This window comes from Ambystoma mexicanum, chromosome 9 (genome assembly GCF_040938575.1).
Source record: "Ambystoma mexicanum isolate Mex_15411 chromosome 9, UKY_AmexF1_1, whole genome shotgun sequence".
Lineage (NCBI taxonomy): Eukaryota > Metazoa > Chordata > Amphibia > Caudata > Ambystomatidae > Ambystoma > Ambystoma mexicanum.
The window spans coordinates 909,053,879-909,073,250 of record NC_090931.1 but is presented as its reverse complement, the minus strand read 5'-3'; the positions used below and the strand labels follow the sequence as shown (position 1 = coordinate 909,073,250).

Genomic DNA, 19,372 nt, shown 5'->3' with positions numbered 1-19,372 from the left:
GTATGGTGTGTGTCATGGTTGAGTTATGCCCTCTTTTGAGGCGTGTTCTTGTACATGTTATCACCTGTTTGTGCTGTTTAGAAATGATGTGGCATTTGTAAACACACAATCAGCGCACAGTGATCCTCGAGCTCTGTCACAGGAGGAGTTGCTGTCCTTTCTTATTCTCCCAGCACAGCTCCCAGCATGGGGGAGATTCTAGGGACCCAGGGGTAGTTTCATTCACTGGGAGAATCTCAAGACCGTACACAGAATCACCTCATTTCACCTCTTCTCCTTCCCTCCCTTCGTTCCTCCCTCCTTCCCTCCCTACCTTCCTTCCTTCCTTCCTTTTCCTCCCTCCTTCTCCCTCCCTCCCTCCCTCCCTCCCTCCCTCCCTCCCTCCCTCCCTCCCTCCCTCCCTCCCTCCCTCCCTCCCTCCCTTCCTTCCTTCCTTCCTTCCTTCCTTCCTTCCTTCCTTCCTTCCTTCCTTCCTTCCTTCCTTCCTTCCTTCCTTCCTTCCTTCCTTCCTTCCTTCCTTCCTTCCTTCCTTCCTTCCTTCCTTCCTTCCTTCCTTCCTTCCTTCCTTCCTTCCTTCCTTCCTTCCTTCCTTCCTTCCTTCCTTCCTTCCTTCCTTCCTTCCTTCCTTCCTTCCTTCCTTCCTTCCTTCCTTCCTTCCTTCCTTCCTTCCTTCCTTCCTTCCCTCCTTCCTTCCTTCCCCAGTCTTAAATCCAGTGCAGCCATAGGTCCTAGTACTTCCTTGGATTCCCAGTCTCTGCACCCCCCCCCTCTTTTACCTAAAATCCCAGTGTGCCCTGGGCCTCCAGTTCTAGCTAAGCTCATAGTAATGACTCCAAAGTTGTGTTTGTGCACCCAGTTCCCCACCCATGTGGCTGAAGTCTGGACCTGCCGAAATTGCCTCGAGACACAGGTTGAGACCAGATTAGGTAATACTTGCACAGTCCTTTTTTTGGATGCCACGGCTACCTACTTGGTATTGGTGAGGGTTCTTGGGTGTGGGCTCCTTGAAGCCCCTGTTGCTTGGAAGAGCTTCACTTTTCACGAGCCCCCATAAGAGCCCAAGGCCTGTGTTGGTCTAAAGGGCGGGAAATCATAACTCCACACTGAATTTTGCAGAGATCAAGGACGGCTTCATTTCGAGTTATGCCAGCTGGTTGTAATTTACAATAGTGATGTTGACGTTGCCCTGTGATGTTTGTATTTCGTTGTTCCATTTTTATGTATTGTCCACCATTGATGTGCTCTAGCAGATACCCAAGACTTTCTAAATTGACTACCAACTTCCCCAATTAAGGCCCAAAATCTCCGCGAAATTGGTTTCACCGTTGTCGAACTCCAGACCTCAACGGCCGGATCCATGTCGGGTTTTCAGTATGTGGATGTCCCTCATTAATATTCATCAGATACATTTGCATGCAGTGATTCTAAATGTATGCACATTTTTCTCATACATTTATTTATTTATTTATTTTTGTCATTTGTAGAGCACACAAAACCCGGGGCAACTAGGCGCTGTTTACAGAAATCGCAATTGAGTTAAGCTTGAGCACAGTTGATGTTAGCACAGTTACAGTAGCAAATTCATGAACACAAGGCAACAAGGCACTGGTTACAGGGGCGTGGTTGATTGAATTAATTTTAAATAGGAGCAATGTTAGTACAGACACATTATTCATTACTTAAAATACGTTACCTAGGTTCACTGCATTGGCTGGGCTGAAAAGAGGCTAGCAGGAGGTTATGCGCAATTAGAGGAAAGCCCTGTTTTGAATCTTTTACGGAAGGACCAGAGTGAGGTTTCAGCTCTTAGGTGAGATGGTACGGCATTCCAATATTTGGCTGCCACCAGCGAGAAACTGCAGCCTCCTGATTTTTGGAGTTTGAATCTAGGTATAGATAGACAATGGGAGTGGGAGGCTCTTGTAGGTATGTTGGATTGAGATTTCATGATTTTATTGGATAGGTATTTTGGGCCAGTGTGGGCCACACATTTGTGTGTGAGAGTTTTGAATTGAATTCGATCCCTGATGGGGAGCCAGTGGGCATTCTTTCTAGCCGCGGAAAAAGGATCTCTTTTTAGGATGTGCAGTGTTGCTCTAAGGGCATTGTTTTGAATAACTCATAATTTTTTTACATTGCCTATGGCGGTTCCAGCGAATAGTGAATTGCAATAGTCTAATCTAGAGACAATGAGGGCCCTGGCTACGGTGAGGCAGCTGTTAGTGGTGATGGCAAAGGTGATGGCAAAGGATTTTGTGATCCACCATGTCGAAGGCTGCCTAGAGATCAAGCAACAGAAGGAGGGCTAATTTACCAAGGCCTTTAGTTTCGTCCATCTGTATTTTGAGGTCAAGGAGAGCAGATTCTGTTCTGTGACACGGACGGAAGCCGGATTGGCGCAATCTTAGAAGTTTGTAGGTTTCGAGATAGTTTTGGATTTGTAAGTGCGCTGCTCTGTCTAGGATTTTGAGGAGAAAAGGGACAGTAGTCATAGGGCGATAGTTGGTAGGTATGCATGGGTCAAGTGTTGGTTTCTTAAGGAGCAGGAGGACCCAAGCATCTTTTAGGTTGGTGGGTACCTTACCAGTGGTAAATGATATGTTGAACAATGAGGGATCAATTAATGAGGGATATCCTGAAAACCCGTCAGGATCCAGACCCTCGAGGCCTGGAGTTGAACACGATTCTTAAAAAATTGGGAACTCTCTAAAACAACAATTGAACGTGATTTACAACTCACCCAGATTAATAATGTGATGCATACTTTCTATAAATCAAATAGTGACCCAGCTCTCACAAGGTCACAGCGGGTTTTCTGCTGCAGTGTGTTGAATCATGTTTACAAAGGACACAAATCTCCAGGTTACCAAAGATCAGGGCTGCCATAATCGCCATAACCAATTATCAAGACTCAGGAACCATAGCAGTGGGAAAACGAAGGTAAAGCCGCAGTCTTACCAGGTGTGTGGGGTGGTCGGAGGCAGCAGCCGATGGGCAAGCTGGTCCTCTTCGGGAACAAGGCAGAGTAACTGGAACTAGAAGCCTCCTTGTACAGTGACAAGTTGGTGATTCTTGCTCCCAGAATGCTCTTGGGTGTTGGAAAATCCCAGACCTAACCTCAAAGACCTGTCTGGTGACCTGGAGATATGTGGTCAGAACCACGGTATGATTAGAAGTTCATCGTCATTATTACGTTGAATGTCTGTAGCGCTGGTTGTCTTGTTCTCTATTGTTATGTCTTGTCATACTCGTCTCTTGCCATTGTCAGATCTCCTGCTATGAGCCTGATTGCGTGACCATGTGTTTTCTCTTGCAGACTGCCCCGTGGACCTGTTCTTTGTTCTGGATACCTCTGAGAGTGTCGCCCTGAGAGTAAAACCTTTTGGCAACCTTGTCGGACAAGTGAAACATTTCACAAAGAGCTTCATTGATCAGTTAACATCCAGGTAAAGGTCACTTTAACCTTACCTGCTGCACTATTCCCAACACCAGAACAAGCAATACATGGCCTTCAGGAAGTCCAACCTCCATTAACGCCAGCCCTAGCCTTCCGCCAAGCTTGGAAGTGTCAGGAAGTAGGGCAAGCCATGTAACATTGTAGCTTCAGCTGGAGTGGTGCGAGTAAATGAGTGTCCATGCTTATATAGTATGCATAACCGAGGGCATAGTCTCTAGGTGTAGGTAAGGTATCCCTTGTTTGCAGAATGTTACTTTTTTCAGAATGCTTCTCTTGGATGTATTTTGTGTTAGTATTTATTGAAGAATGGGGTGTAATTTTGACCAGAAAGGACATACAATGGAAAGAGTACAAGAGACATAGGCAGTCCCAAGAGGGGGGTCCCTTCGCAAAATATTGAGGGCATATGGGAATCAGTAGCCCATTATTGAAGAGGATTGGTAATGTGATACAGAAACCTAGTTACATTAATACCATAAATCCAACGAAACTGTGGAGTTGTAAACTAGAGCTCTATGATCATTAATATAAATAGTCATACTAACTAAATGATTTGTTTCAGAAAATGTCCATGCCCACATTACATTTCATGCACACTTTTATTTTTTACATGCATTTAGGCTCATAGTTACATAATGTAACATTTGCCTTTTCTGTATTTATTCACTTTTTACACAATGTACCATAAAATTCAGAATTAGGTTCATTCCCTGACTGTAATTAGGCCTGACATGCACATGTTTCTGTCGTTTGATTGATATTATTGTGTGGACATTCATCAGGGGTATCATCTCTTTCATCTTCTTTCTCAACTTGGCGCTCAGCTCTTTATTGCAATTAGGATTTAGATCTTGTAATATACTTTATTTCCTCATGGACCTCTATTCTGTAAGAACATCAAAGCTCTGTGTCATCTTAACTTAATGATGTAGCAATTGATGTAATATGTACAAGATGTAGGACATATCTTTAAATGTCTCAAATCGTTATTGAGTTCTCTTTATTATCTGGGCTGGAGGAGTTCTTATGGAGAACATACTTGTCTTGAAAACAAGTATATGCAGAACAGTTCAGGGTTCATATCCGGTTCCACTCTTAGAGGCTGGAATCCAGCAGACAGGGCGATATGAAAAAAGCAACATAATAGATCTCTATAAGCTGCATAAACTTCATTTTCTTCATACTACAAGATTAAAACAAGTAGAATAGTTACTACCTACTATCTCGTGTTGGCTTTACTGTATCATTACAAGTACATTATGTTTGGCTTAGACTACACTGAATTGTTGTTCTATATTCCTTGATGTTATACATGGTTTTCCATATTCGTTCTTCTAGTTCATGGACTCAATTATTTATGATGTACTGTAACTTTTTAACGTATTATCTGTAAATAGATAAAATGGCACAGTATAGTGTATGTAATGGCAAACTTGATCGTTTGTGCAATGCTACTTTCTCTATTTCAAAGTGGTTATCTCTGCATGCTTACAATTGTATAGCGTGTGAAATTGGTCATTTTTAATTAGTTTTCCCCAGTTTTCTGAATTGATTTTCAATAATTAGTCCATGACTGTGACAAATCAACTTCCTGTGCACCTGTGGTCCAGTAATGAATATCGGTTTCTAAACCATCAATTAGCACCACACCTCTAGCACACCAGAAGAGATCGGAACAGATTGGAAACACAAGTAAATTATGAACCTCCTTGTCCAATTTTGGTAACGTGGACAGAACGGTAGGCTTATCTTTGCACGAACATTGGTTGTTGGTTAGTTGCAACACAGCGAATATACAATTATTACCCAATGATAAAAGGGACTGTCCAGTCAAGGTTGTATAAAAATATCTACCGTATTATTATTACAACTGACAGTTCTAGCACACTACACAATAAAACCCATCCTGTAAAGAAGTACAGAGGACCTACAGTTTCAAGAAGGAAATGGGATGCACTCTGGATACTGACAGTAGGGTAGTCAGAAAAGTAATCAATCGTAATGTTCAATGATGCTTGGTCTCAGAACAAAGGGAGCAAGGGGTCGTACAATGTCTCTAGGGGCCTTGGGAGAAGGACCAGGGGGACAGAACCACACTGTAACTTGTGCTCATAGAAGTTCGTGGTGCTAGACAGGGTCGAGTCGGTTCCAGGGTGCTTTGCAGCACCTACGACAGAGTTCCACATGGGAGACAGCTGTGGGTATCAGGTGGAAGGCAGTTCGGCGAGCAATCAGGAATCATTGTCTCAGTGCTGGTCGACGAGCCTGAACCACTGGTTGAGGTGTCTCGGACTACGTTAGCGACTGCGATGTGACAACAGTCAGTGGTGCAGTTGGTTGCAGTTCAGGGGCTCGACTGTCTACAAAATGTCCTTTCAGGTGGATGCTGGTTGATGCTTGTTGATGCACTCCTCCTAGCTTCTTCACTGGGCTTGTGTCGTCCTTTCAGGTGGACGGCCCAAAGCTGAGGAGAGTGTTACTGGCAACAGCCTTGTCCTTCTTCCACTTCAGACCCTCTCTGGCACTTCCCACTTCGGAAGCTTGCTTGCAGAGTCTAGCAGTGCATGCTGTGTGCTGGCTGGGTACCGGTTCTGGCGCTGCTAGAGGGTCCTCTGGATTCAGTATCTATCTCTGTTCCCTGGGAGGAATATTGCGTCTCTCTTGGAAATCCTGGCCTTCCTTCACTGGCAGAAGCTGTGCGGCAGACTGTACCTTCAGCCATGGTCCAAATGAGTCTCTCTTGTTATTCCTTGTGAAGTCCTGAGATGATCTGCCAAAAGAGGGGCTCAACCCTCTTTTGAAGCCTAAAGGGCCCCATTGATTGGTGCACCAATTGAACCAATCCTGGGTCCCCAAGAACAATTTTCTGTTATGCGTGAAGTCAAAACTAGAGTGCTTGGCAACAGGAAAGATAAAAGGGGTGAAAACATGTACTACTAAGTCCCACCCATCTTCCTGTCTGTTGTGGATCAAAGGGTGTCTCTTTTTAATTGAGCTCTCTGTGGTTCCTGATCAAAGCGCAGGTTTCCCTTGAAGTTGTGGCAAGAACAGACTTTATGTCTTCATCAAATCACATACTCCTACCCTCTGAATGGGGTCTCCCTGTGGAGGTTGCCTACTGTAATTACATGTATCAGACATGACAGCTCACCGTCTTTGATCCTTTAGGGCGGGAGCTGGCTTCAGGTTGACACAGATGCATCTCAAAGGGGTGTTGGTGTTCCTGCCCTTTGTTAGTTCTGTGACCACGCCTCTCACAGGCCTGCCTCAATTAATCCTCTGAGGTAAGCAGCAGTGCACATGAGCTGTCACCAACAGAACTGACAATGAACAGGGCGGATCCATGGAGCCGTTGTTATTTTATTAGGTTGGCCATCGCCGGAGGAAGGGTTGGCCCTCCCCTGGAGCTCCTTTCATGTACTCCAGACTGTAACATTCCAACTAAATGGGTAAATGGGACAGGGGTGCATCTTGTAGGTTGTGCCCACCCAGAATACACAGGTCTATGTTTTTTATCGTGCAGTGAGCATAGGAAAATGTGTGCTGATTCCCCCGACAAATTTTCTGAGGTGGATTTACCATCATTGCATTTTCTGTTAAATATCAAAAAAGCCCAGGCGAGTGCAAACCCGTCGGCGGATGGTCGAATTCCTCACATCAACATTCTGAAAACCTTATAGTTCCATGTTATCTAAATAACCTGCCGAATGCTCAAATATGAGATTGTCTAGCTATATTTGGGGTATTATGGTCTAAATCCTTGCTCTATCACCTTTTGTGTTGCTTAATAATTTTATTAAGCCCCACTATATAGCAGTGTGTACTAAAATCATCATGTGTGCCATGCCCAGTCAGAAGCGTCCTTCCTAAGTGGAAGAAATTCCGTAAACCAAGTTATTTGAACCGTGCTCATCCTCATAAGAGAGGGGCTCCCACACTCTTGTATGTGTTGTCAGATATGCTGTTGACCACACACATAGGTCACATCTGAAAGAAGTTGTGAATGTAACAGTCTCACCCCGCATTGTTTTAATTCTTGCTGTTTAATTCCTTCTTGAGTTTGACTTTTGCTTAGATAATTGACCCTTTAGGGTGCTTGCAGCACGTTGTTAGAATTCAGCATTAGAGGGGCAATTTCATTTCAACCCCATACACTCCCCGAAAGGCCGGTTCCCTATTGAAGATGTGGGATGGAACCTGTGTACATGTAAAATGCTATTGGTAGGATTCCTAAATAATAACTTTTTTTAAATGTCCAACATGCACATTGATACTTACATTCAATAAAGTGACACTTGATTTACTTCTCAGAGTATATTTATGTCACAACATATTCTTTAAATATATTCTTTACATTCACTCTTAGTAACATCCCGAATATTTCAAATTATACCAGGGTCAGCAATTATGCTTATTTCCCAAATGTTGCTCTTGTGGTTTCTCTTACATGGCGGTGCCCACATCTCCACAGTGCTGTTGGGGAGCGCATGGTACATTGTTGCGCACCTCCATGGCGCTACTCTCATGATGAACCTGTAAGAGTTAACTGGCTTGCCTTGGTGCCCCTTTTTTATGAATCACAGTTCACCCATCCCAACTCTGGTTGCTTATTGAATGACAGGGCACGTCTGACATTGGGACCTTTATGAATGTCAGGCAGCCAATCAGTCTGCCTCTTTCAAAGATTGCAGTTGGGCCATGAGACCATTTCTTTGTTGAACAGTAGGTCTCCTCTGGGCCTGTTCTTTGTGGAATTGTAGGTAAGTTCATTAGGAAGGAAAACCAGAAACAAAACATTAGCTGTAGAGTATTTAAAATCTAGAGTTTTCAATATTAATTCAACTTTTGGAATATTTTTATTCGCTTAAATACAAGCAATTATTTATTTTATTTTTTTTTAAAATTTTATTATTGTGTTATACAGTACTACGGTACTTTTAACACATATATGTACAATCCACAGATACACAATCCAGCATACAAATAACCAACCTTTATAAAATTACAGCAACTTTCTTTAAAAATTCTAAAACATGTATGGTCAAACTTAATTCATTACAATTCATTATCCTCCACCATAGTTCATTCTCGGAGGAGTAAACCAAGCCTGCTAAAAAGCATGTCCGCAAATCAATCAGTTTTGGACAAGTCACACACAAGTGCTTTAAGGTCTCAATGTTTGTGTTAAAGTGCCGGCATAGCCTCTGATCTTGCGGAACGTTCGCCCGACGACTCAGTACTTCTTTTGTTGATAACAAGTTTAACCTGAGTCTTAGCACTTGAGACCTAAAAGATCGCGAAGGATGTTTTTTAAGATAAGGTGCAAGTGTGTTAAAGCTTTTACATGACCAAAGAAAATGATCCCCAACGCATTTGTACGCCATTATCTCAGATCTCAAGTTAGACCATACATGTCTACACCATCTTAGTTTTGCAACCTTTGGTGTCAACTCCAGTTCCTCCAGAGGAATATTTGCCTGCTGAAGCATTAATTGACAATTCTGAACCCAGTCCCTGAGAACCCTACAGCCGCCCTGAAGTCTTACCAGATTTAGTTGTTCGTATATTGACGACCCTGGTGGGTTCAGTATATTTACCAGCAACTGAAGCTTGCCCCAATCTACCAGAGTTTGTACTGGTAGCAAGCCTAATTCAAACAGAATCCCTACTAAAGGGACAGACTGCGGAAGTTGGAGCAAACCTTTCCATAATGCCCCCTCTAGTAGTGACCAATTAATCGGCTGATTCCGAGTTTGTGCTCCATAGATTAATTTTGGGGTTAATTGTTGTTTGTATAATTTTAGGACTGGTAAAAGAGAGTATCTACCGAATTTTCCATCGAAAATTCTAAGTTGTATGCCAGCCCCTACAAATTTTGCCCGTAAGTCTTCCTGTAGTTCGGAACCAGAGAACTTGTCGTAAATTGTCAGCCCTAAGTACACAAATTTATTTACAACTTCTATTTTGCCGTTTTTCAAGTACCAGGGCAGTACTTTACAATTTTTCCTACTCCCCTTAAATACCAGAACCTTTGATTTTACAGTATTTAGTGCTAGGTCTAGTTTTTCCAGGAACCCCTCTACGGCTAATAAAGCTCTTTGGAGCCCAATAGCTGTGAGGTCACATAAAACAATATCATCTGCATAAAGTAAATATTGGACAACCATAGCCCCCAATCTTGGAGGGAAAGTTTTTACGGAATCCATACAGCATTCAAGTCCCAATAAATACAAGCAAAAAAGAAAGGGTGCCAAGACACACCCCTGTCTTAAGCCCCTGTTTGTCTGTATCCAAGGGGAAAAGTTACCCAGTTCGTCCAACCTTACCCTAATCCTTGTGTTTGTATGGAGGGCCACCAGAATACTTATCAGGGCTATGGGACACCCCCGGTCGTACAATTTTTTCCACAAAAGGGCCCTGTTGACCATGTTGAAGGCTTTACTAATATCTAAGAAAGCAAAGAATACTGGCTGTGCTTGCTCCTTTGCTTGATGTGCTAGTAAATCTAGCACCATGCAATTGGTTGATGTACTCAGCCCTTGCCGAAAACCTGACTGAACAACGTCTAAGGAGTCTGATTCCACGGCCCATTTTTGTAGAGCTTTCAGCAGTATTTTCGCTAATATTTTGTTCGAGGCATCTAGTAAGGATATAGGTCTATAATAATTAGGAGAGGACCTATCCCCACCTTTAAACACAAGGATTAGGGTTGCCGCTGAGCAGGTAGAAGGAAACGAATTACTAGCCAAGATATCCATGAACAAAGCAGACAATACCTGCGACCAAACTACTAAATTGCCTTTGTAGTTCAGGTTAGAGAGACCGTCTGGACCTGGTGCATTCGAGGACTTACTTTTCTTTATCAAGATCTTTAAATCCTCCAGATCCCATTCTATAGCACCCCTCCAGTCCGCCTCTGGCCATGTGACTGACTGGTCTAGACCTTCCACCCTGTACAAATCTGAGAAATGTTTTACCCAGCCAATGTCACTAACCGCCTGTGCCTGAAGATAATCTTGTGTACCTTTCGGTTTAATTAGGTCCCAAAATATACCCGGCCTATTCCCTAACATACAAGCCAGCATTCTCTCGGCGTCCTTAATGTATAATATGTACTTTCTACCTTTTGCCCAATTCCTATATGCTTGTTTTAGTTTCCTCACCTTTTCCATGTAACCCGGAAGTGCAGATTTTTTGAGAAGCCTCACTTCTCAATGTAGTTCCTTTTTGTGAACCTGAACTTCTATATCAAAGGAGTGAGAACCCTTCCTACTTGCCACCGTCTGGGTTAGACCCCTATCTGTTGTTAACCTTCCTAACAACTCCCTTACCATAGTAGGGTATCCTTCTGCTGTGCATAAGCGGGCCATCTTGTTTGCTGGCAAATTTACGATTCCAGACAAAAATGCCGCCGCAATTCTAGGGTCCCACTTGACCTCATTCTTTCTTGAGTTTATCTCCACTCCCACAGTGTCTGATTCGCTATATTTTGCCACACCAAGCAATTTAAATTCCAGGAGGGAGTGGTCGCTCCATTTCAGGGATTATATTTCCAGGGAAACTCCTTTTGTGATAAGATCGTGCGAAATGAAGATGTAATCTATTGTTGATTTCCACAGCCCATTCTGCCATGTAAAAGCTGGCGGAATGTCCATCTGTATGTTACCGTTGATTATACTTAGGTTCCATGCCTCAAATTCCTGGGTGATCCTCTTCCCTCTCTCCCGGGATTCCTTGCAGACAGACTTTCTATCAATCTCTAGATACCACTTTTCATCGAGGCATTCTGCGTTAAAGTCTCCAACAATTATCACTGAGGCCCCTTCCTCTGGAAATTCTCCCAATAATGTGAAAGAAATTGCCATCAAGGCTTCTTCCAACTTATCCTTTAAGGGACTGAAGTAAACGTTTACCAGGAAACATTTGCTTGTGGGACTCTCATCATCTTCTTGCCATTCTAAGAGTACAACCAAAATGTCTGACCTGTCTACCTCAATTACCTGCATTGAAAGCCCCAAAGAACGTTTAACTGCAGTTAGGAGACCCCCAAACGGCCTACCCTTCGCTCCCCGTTGGGCCTTGACGTAGACTGTGTTGAATCCATCTATCATGGGTGTATCTAACAAAAAAGTTTCCTGCAAACAAATAATGTCAAAATTTAAAAAGAGTTCGTGATTATTCATAATATTCTTGTGTCCTCTCGAATTCCATGTAATTATTGACCAATTAGACCATCATGTGTGTTGGAATCGATTTTCCTCCCTTTCCTGGTTTATCCCTCTGCCAAATGGAACTTGCGTATAACCTCTGGAACTATAAATCTCCTTGTTATATCTTTCTCTTTCATCTTGTATCTTGCCTTTCTTTACTTGGTGAATGGGTACCAAACTTGATAAAATTGAGGGCCCTGTATCTGTAACTTCAAAACCAAGGGCTAGGAAGCGTTCTCTCTCCCCCAATGTTATTTCCTTTGTTAAGTGTGACCTTAGATGAAGTCTTACAATATCTAGGCAGTCGTCATAGACGAATTCTACCGTCTTAATGTCCCCTGAGGATATCAATTTCAACTTTTGGATTTCCTGCATTAAAGCCAAGATATAATGTCTGTTTAAAGGGTATATATTAGAGCTTTCGAAAAGGCGACTCATGAAGATGGTTAACTCGCCGTTAACAGGCGTCTTTTTTTCCAAGTTTGGCTCTTGCCTTGGATTCCACTTTTTAGGCGATCTTGCTTGCTCCATACTCTCTCCCACCCCCTTGGATTGATCCAGGAACTTACATTTTGGGGTCCCTAGGCCCACTTCCTCCACTAATCTCGAGGTCAGAAAAGGAACTAATTGAGGAACCCTTAGCTGTGGCAGCTTCCCCGAGTCCATCTTCACCACCCCGGGTTTCGAGAAAATTGCATACAACGTAGGAGCCGGAAAATTTCCTGTTTCTACAGCTTCTACCAAAGGTTTCACCAGACCCTTTCCTACTGTTATAAATGGTGGGACCGGTAGTCCTTCTACCAGAGGACAACTCTTTCCAACTCCCTTCCCAATTCCAGGTTCAATGTTTTTTATAACCTCTAATCCCTTAGTCCATTCGAGCTCTACCTCTCCCATATCTACTGGATAGACGGATATATTGCTTAGATCGAAGGAAGGACTATCACCCTCCTGCACAGTATCCAACACAGATGAAACCTTATCAGCTTCCTTAACCCTTACTGATTCCTTGTTTAGACCCCTTTTCCTGTTTATAAAGAAATCCTTCTTTCTCTGGTCTAATATGTCTCTATCAATTTGCATGTGTTTATCCACAGCCAACCTTAGGTTACGTAGGAATTTCCGTGACCCTTTATTCTGTTGTGAAGGTGGGGGTTTACAGTTTTTAGGTTTTTTTTGCTGAAGAGACTGCTTGTTTATATTACTAAGTTTGCTCTCCTTTGGGCTACTACTCACCGGCTTGATTTCCTGTACCTGTTCCTTCCCCAACATTGATACTGAAGGGAGGGCTATTTCTGATACCTCATGAACTACTAAAGCACAGTCTCCCTTTAACTCAGCCTTCTCCCCCTGTATTCCCAAATTTTTAAGTTCAGCACTATTTCCTTGTACCACCCCAGACCCCTCAGTGTCCATCTTATTTGGGCTTACAGTATTTAAAACTGATACTGCCATTATGTAGCCTTCCAAGAAGTGCACTTTACTCAGTACTTCCTTCATTGATTGTCTTAACTCCCGAATTCCATAATTCAATGTATCGTAGCCTCTATACATAGAGTCCATAATTCTAGAGAGAACCGTAAATGATAGCTCATCTACCGGGGGTAGCTGATCATGTAGGGAGACTTCTTTAGTTTCAATAGCCTCTGGATCTTCAGCCTCGGTCTCTGGCTTCTCCACTAGGAAGTCATCATCCCCTGATTTAACACTTTCACTGCCCTGGAGTAATAATGGGGAAGTCTCGTCCCTTCGCCCAATTTCCCTTTCGTACTTGTGACTGAACTGGTACTGTGACAATTTCTCCTTGTAGCCCCATTGCTTAGGTGAGAAGACAGCGGATGCTGGCTCTTTCCATTTGGGGTCTCTTGGGCCATGAACTTTCCTAGAGAGTTCATGGGACAACAGTGGGCCCAATATGGAAGTGTCTGATACTAAATCTCGCTCCACCGCCATTGGTTCGTCAGCCAAAAAGTTCATCTTTGACTCAATGTTTAACAAAGTCAGGTTTATAACTCCCACCACCTCTACCATAGAGTCTGTTTGATTAATTTGCTCTGGACCGAAATCCGTAGGAACCTCTTTACCTGGAGAAGTAGGACTTCCCTGGGGGGCTACCAGAGTCACTTCTCCAGTGAATGGAGCAGAACCCAACTTAACAGGTTGAAACGCTTGCGACAAATGTGGAAGAGAGATTACCACCTGTGGTGGGACTCTACCCCCCTGTACTATGGATTCCTCTGGGATACTTCCCATGCTTCTGAGTGTGACTCCCATTATATAAACTCAGGGGGTCACCTCTCTTAGAGAAGTTATGAAAAAATATAAGTATGGATTGAGTAAAGTTAAGTATTGCAAAAATGTTTTAAAAGGTATCCTAACCAATCATTTGTTTGACCATACAAAATTTAAAAACAGTTAGATACCACTGCACGCTGTCGTACTAAAAGTAAGTGCAAGTATATAGATCTGGAAATCCCATGCAAAGAACATCAATGAATAGAAACTGTGCAGAATAGTTGATTATGAAGAACTCCGAAGGAGTGACAGCGTACTCTGCGCCCTTACTTGACCGCTATACAATGATTTCGCCCCCTCAGCCCCGCCAGCTCCCCAACAGCCGCACAACAGTCGAAGGGCTTGACCCCGCCGGGCTTAAGGGCGATAGCCTCCGGGTTTTGAAGGGAAGCCAAGTCACGTGATGTGGTCACGTGCAATACACACCACGCCTCCTCCAGGAAGCGCTCCTCCGATCCGATGCGGCAAGAGCCTTTAGCTCGCAGTGCCGGATGAAAGTCTCACTGAGACTAATACCTGCTCCAACACGCCTCCCAGGAGCACACAGAGAATCCAAGACCACTCGCTCACACTGGGCGGGCGGCAGCCTCCGGGTTTTGAAGGGAAGCCAAGTCACGTGATGTGGTCACGTGCAATACACACCATGCCTCCTCCAGGAAGCGCTCCTCCGATCCGATGCGGCAAGAGCCTTTAGCTCGCAGTGCCGGATGAAAGTCTCACTGAAACTAATAACTGCTCCAACACGCCTCCCAGGAGCACACAGAGAATCCAAGACCACTCGCTCACACTGGGCGGGCGGCAGCCTCCGGGTTTTGAAGGGAAGCCAAGTCACGTGATGTGGTCACGTGCAATACACACCACGCCTCCTCCAGGAAGCGCTCCTCCGATCCGATGCGGAAAGAGCCTTTAGCTCGCAGTGCCGGATGAAAGTCTCACTGAGACTAATAACTGCTCCAACACGCCTCCCAGGAGCACACAGAGAATCCAAGACCACTCGCTCACAATACAAGCAATTATGTACAGCAGTAGCCTGCGGCATAGTATGTACAAATCTACCAGGATGTAGCCTTTTGTAGGTCTTAGCCTGGATGGGTCTTACTGTCTGACTTCTAGCCTACAGAGACTGTGCAGAGCATGCTGTGTGCACAGATTGCTTGGCGGAGGGACTTAGGTTGTAGCTCTGCAGAGAGAGAGAGAGAGAGAGAGAGAGAGAGAGAGAGAGAGAGAGAGAGAGAGAGAGAGAGAGAAAGAGAGAGAGTGTGTGTGCAGCCATCCTACTCCCTCCCGCTGCCTTTATCCATGCCCTCCTCCGGATTCCCTCCTTTTCTCCTCCCTCTCTCTGTGCACTGTGTTTCTCCTTCTCTTTTCCATGCCCTGAGCTGTGCGCTACCAGCACCATTCCTCTCCCTGGCACTGCCAGTCTCCTTCCATTATTAGCATTTGGAAGCATGTATTGAGGATACAGGTGTTTGGAGTGATAGCGGAAGGTTGTTACAGACCTGGAACAGGACACACACAGAAGAAACTGCTTTAGAACAGACTAGAATGTTCAGTTGTGGAAGAAAGCAGAAAGGTCAGGGAGGAGTAGTAATGTGGAAGTAGGTAGAATAAGCACCTTATTGGATAAGGCGGTGAGGCATGAGTGGGGAACTGGAATGAGTGGACAGTAGTAGAGTTTTTAACAGGTCGGGTAAGGGACTACCGGTAAAGTGGTCATACAAATAAACAAAGCCCGTTGTTGCTAACGGGGAACCCTATTTGCACTCTTATGGGACCTCAGTCCAGTTTAGTTTTTAGTGCAGACAGTGGCTACACAGTGAGGTTAATTTGATCCAAAAACATTAATAGAAGAACTTGAAAGGAAATGTTAAAAGTTAATCTGCGGCACAATGAACTTTAATGGTATTTGGGTGGACCGCCCACCCTAAATTCATATCCAGATTAAGACCAAAAAGTCAATCAATTGTAAAATAACAATTTTCAGAACAAAAATGTCATACAAATCAAAGGGTGACGTGTAGCAATTTATCACAGTTAAATGTCCCAGTTCTAATCACTGAGAACCTATCATTGAAAAAGCATCAACAACATCTTCTGCTGTGCTAGCGCATACATATTACTCATTTCAGACAAATCAAACTTAGTCCAAAAAGCTCAAAATGTGGTGAAAGCAACAATTATAGCCAACACATTTCGGATTTAACATCCACCTTCAGGCCAAATTGTAAAGCAGGTCACGAAGAGAGAAGGAGCGGAAGCGAGAGGGAGCGCTGGGTGGATGGGGACACAGAGATTAGGGAGTGAAGAAGAGTGAAGTCAGCAGAGGGGGGTATTGCGATATTGTGTTTGCTAGGAAGCAGGGAGCAAGTGAATGGAGGGATTTAAAGAGAAACAGAAAAAACGATGGTGCGAATATTTTCCCATCGAGAGCCAACAGGCAAGGACTTTAGAGTAGGGAGGGAGGGATACCTGCTGACAATTGGAAGGATTATGAGGGTCACCGGAGGGTTTTTTAAGGTTATGAAGAACAGTTGCCAGCGTCACCTTAAAGCAGACGCCAAGAAAGATGCCAAGAGAAAGGGAAACGTTCAACAAGGAGGAGAGATGCTCGCTCCATGACTGTGAGGGGGGCAAACTGATCAACTGAGGTGCATGAGGGCTTGGCAGTCCTGAGGATGGAGGCACATACAAGAGTAGAGTTTGGGTGGACTGAGCACACGTAGGATATGGAAGAGAAAGCTGGAGGGGGAAAAGTAGCAGGGGGGGCAAAGTGAAATGGTGAGGGTGTTCTAGATTCTGTTGCCATTTTAGAAGAGATGTACTGGGCAGCAAATTCCTTAGAGGAGAGGGAAGAGCACACCCTTTCTTTTCACCTCAGTTTATCTACTCCACGCCCTGCACTGTGCGCCCACTATCCTCCTGCTGGTCCCTTCCGCCTGTCTTTATCTGAGCACTTCCAATTGTCTTTCTCCATATCCATCTCATCTCTCCATGTCCTGCATCTCTCCTCCTCTACACACCCTGTACAGACTGCTCCATCCTCACCAGTCCCTGCATCTCTCCTCCTCCAGCCCATGTCCAGTGCTGTGTGCAAGGTCCTTTCCTTTTCTTCCCTGTGCCAAGTGCACTGGCTGTGCTAGGAAGTTGAGCTGTGCATAGAAGCTGAGATTATTGCATAGACCTCTTAAGCTTTAGTCGTTATTTAGAAATCAAAGTTATGTGACCTTGATATTTTGCCCTCAATATTTTCACCACATCCTGTTGAATTGCAAGCCATTTCTTATCCTAGCACTTTACCAAAAACCACATGCCACGTGATTGTTGTTCTCCGTTAATAAATGGTAGATCCCCTCTGCAGTGATTTCTTTCTAAATGGCACGTTTTCTTTATGTAATGTCAGTGACCATGTTTTTTTTGTTTTTTTTTTCTTCTATCGCATGGAAGGTATTACCGCTGTGACCGCAATCTGGTGTGGAATGCTGGTGCTCTGCACTACAGCGATGAAGTGATCCTGATCAAGGGCCTAACACGCATGCCCGACGGACAGACTGAACTGAAGAACAGAGTGGATGATGTCAACTACATCGGGAAAGGCACTCACACAGATTGCGCTATCAAGAGAGGCATTGAGGAGCTCATGATTGGGTGAGTGCCGGCCAATCAAGCTACTCAAGGCTGGGAAGCTAGAACAGAGTCTGTTTAATTGGTGGGGGACTAAGGAAGTTATAGATGGGCAAATCTGTCTTGAAGGTAGGGGCAAATGTTCAAGATGGCTGAAAGAAGAGGGGCAAAAGCAACAAGGTAAGAGATAGGGGGTTTGGGAAGAGCAAAATGAATGGGCAGTGGAGGGCGGAGTCAAAGTAAAACGACAGAGCAGTTGGAGAAAGAAAGAAAACAGAAGAAGCACTTGTTTGAAGTGCGCAGCGTAAAACATACCATCAAACTTAGAATTGGTGGGAGATCAGCTAGTTCTCTTCTCTTCATAGAAAGACATTATGTTCAAAATACGGCTGCTTTACATATCTGAAAACGAATTAATTATATCAAAGGTTTGTTGAGTAAGTTACTGCAGTTGGCTTCTTAAGAATGTTTATGAACCATTTTTTAAAAATAATGCAGCTTACTTTAGTAAGTCAAGAACATTTATGGTTACATTTTATTTATTTTCATAGCACACGAAAAAGAGCGAGACCAAAAACATGTCATCCAAAAGGTTTCTAGACCAAATCTAACCATTCCTTCATCAATGAAAGTCTTCATCAATTTGCATTAAAGATATTGAACAATATTCTTCGTGTTAAGCATTCTAGAAAGCTTTTTAATTGTGTATATTTATATATATATATATATATATATAGTAATGGACGCTTTTGTATTATCAAGATGACATTTTGACATTTGTAGCATAATTACAGGCTAGTTTTAGAAATACTTGTGGCTCTCACTATATTATTGTCAGGTGGGGAAGGGCCAGGGAGATTGGAGCCAGCACACACAGAGGACGGAGACTGATAAGTACCCAAGGAAAGGACCAGTGTGGTCTTGGGAGCATTTGCCAAAATAGATGAGTTACCATTTCAAATGCATCATCCCTGCAAGATATCATGAGTAGCGCGAGAACGCCAGCGAGAGCCAGAGGGGGGGAGAGAGAGGGAGAGAGTGAGAGAAAGAGAGTGAAAAGCTCATCAGAAAGAATGTGAAAGATTCAGATAGCAACAACTGAAGAGACATAAGACCAGGAAGGGGGAGCAAGGATGGCCAGGGAGGCATAAAGACACAGACAGAGGGGGGCGAGGGGGGGCTCATCCTAATAGCAGGAGTAGCCACTGCATTGATATCTGTGCCCTGTTACAGGGGATCGCACCAAAAGGAGAACAAGTACCTGATCGTGGTGACGGATGGACACCCTCTGGATGGCTACAAGGAGCCCTGTGGAGGCCTGGAAGATGCTGTCAGTGAAGCCAAAAATCTCGGCATCAAAATCTTCGCTGTGGGCATTTCTCCAAACCACTTGGTAGGGGTCATGAAGCAATGTATTCATTAAAGAGTGTGGACGCTAGTTGCCAAATGACAGTCTATTCCAGGTACGGGCTACGGAGGGTTCCAATGTGAGAGAACAGTCTGGGGGATACATGAATACACGAGCTACACCATTTCTAGTCCTGGACCCTGAGAGACTCCACACGTGGCACAATACCTAATCCAACATTTGATGGACTCCAGGTGTGACATTGCTCCTAATAATGGTCCCCAATGGGCTTCAGACATGACCAGGCCCCAATATAACCACTGGCAGGCTCCAAATACCATAATAGCCACGGAAGGATAGGTCAGGAGCAACGTGCTCACCTTGGAAGCAAGATGACACGGAGCAACGCAGGTTCGAACCCTGGATCCGCTCTTAGAAACC

General features: G+C 44.1%; 1 protein-coding gene across 1 annotated transcript in view; it reads left to right on the top strand.

The window, feature by feature from the left end:
- COL6A1 (collagen type VI alpha 1 chain) overlaps positions 1-19,372 on the top strand; it is a 115,306-nt gene that overhangs the window by 5,293 nt on the left and 90,641 nt on the right. The window contains exons 3-5 of the mRNA XM_069616051.1: positions 3,317-3,446; positions 17,407-17,607; positions 18,817-18,976. Of these exons, the coding sequence (XP_069472152.1) occupies positions 3,317-3,446; positions 17,407-17,607; positions 18,817-18,976 (491 nt within the window). The remainder of the gene's footprint in view (positions 1-3,316; positions 3,447-17,406; positions 17,608-18,816; positions 18,977-19,372) is intronic.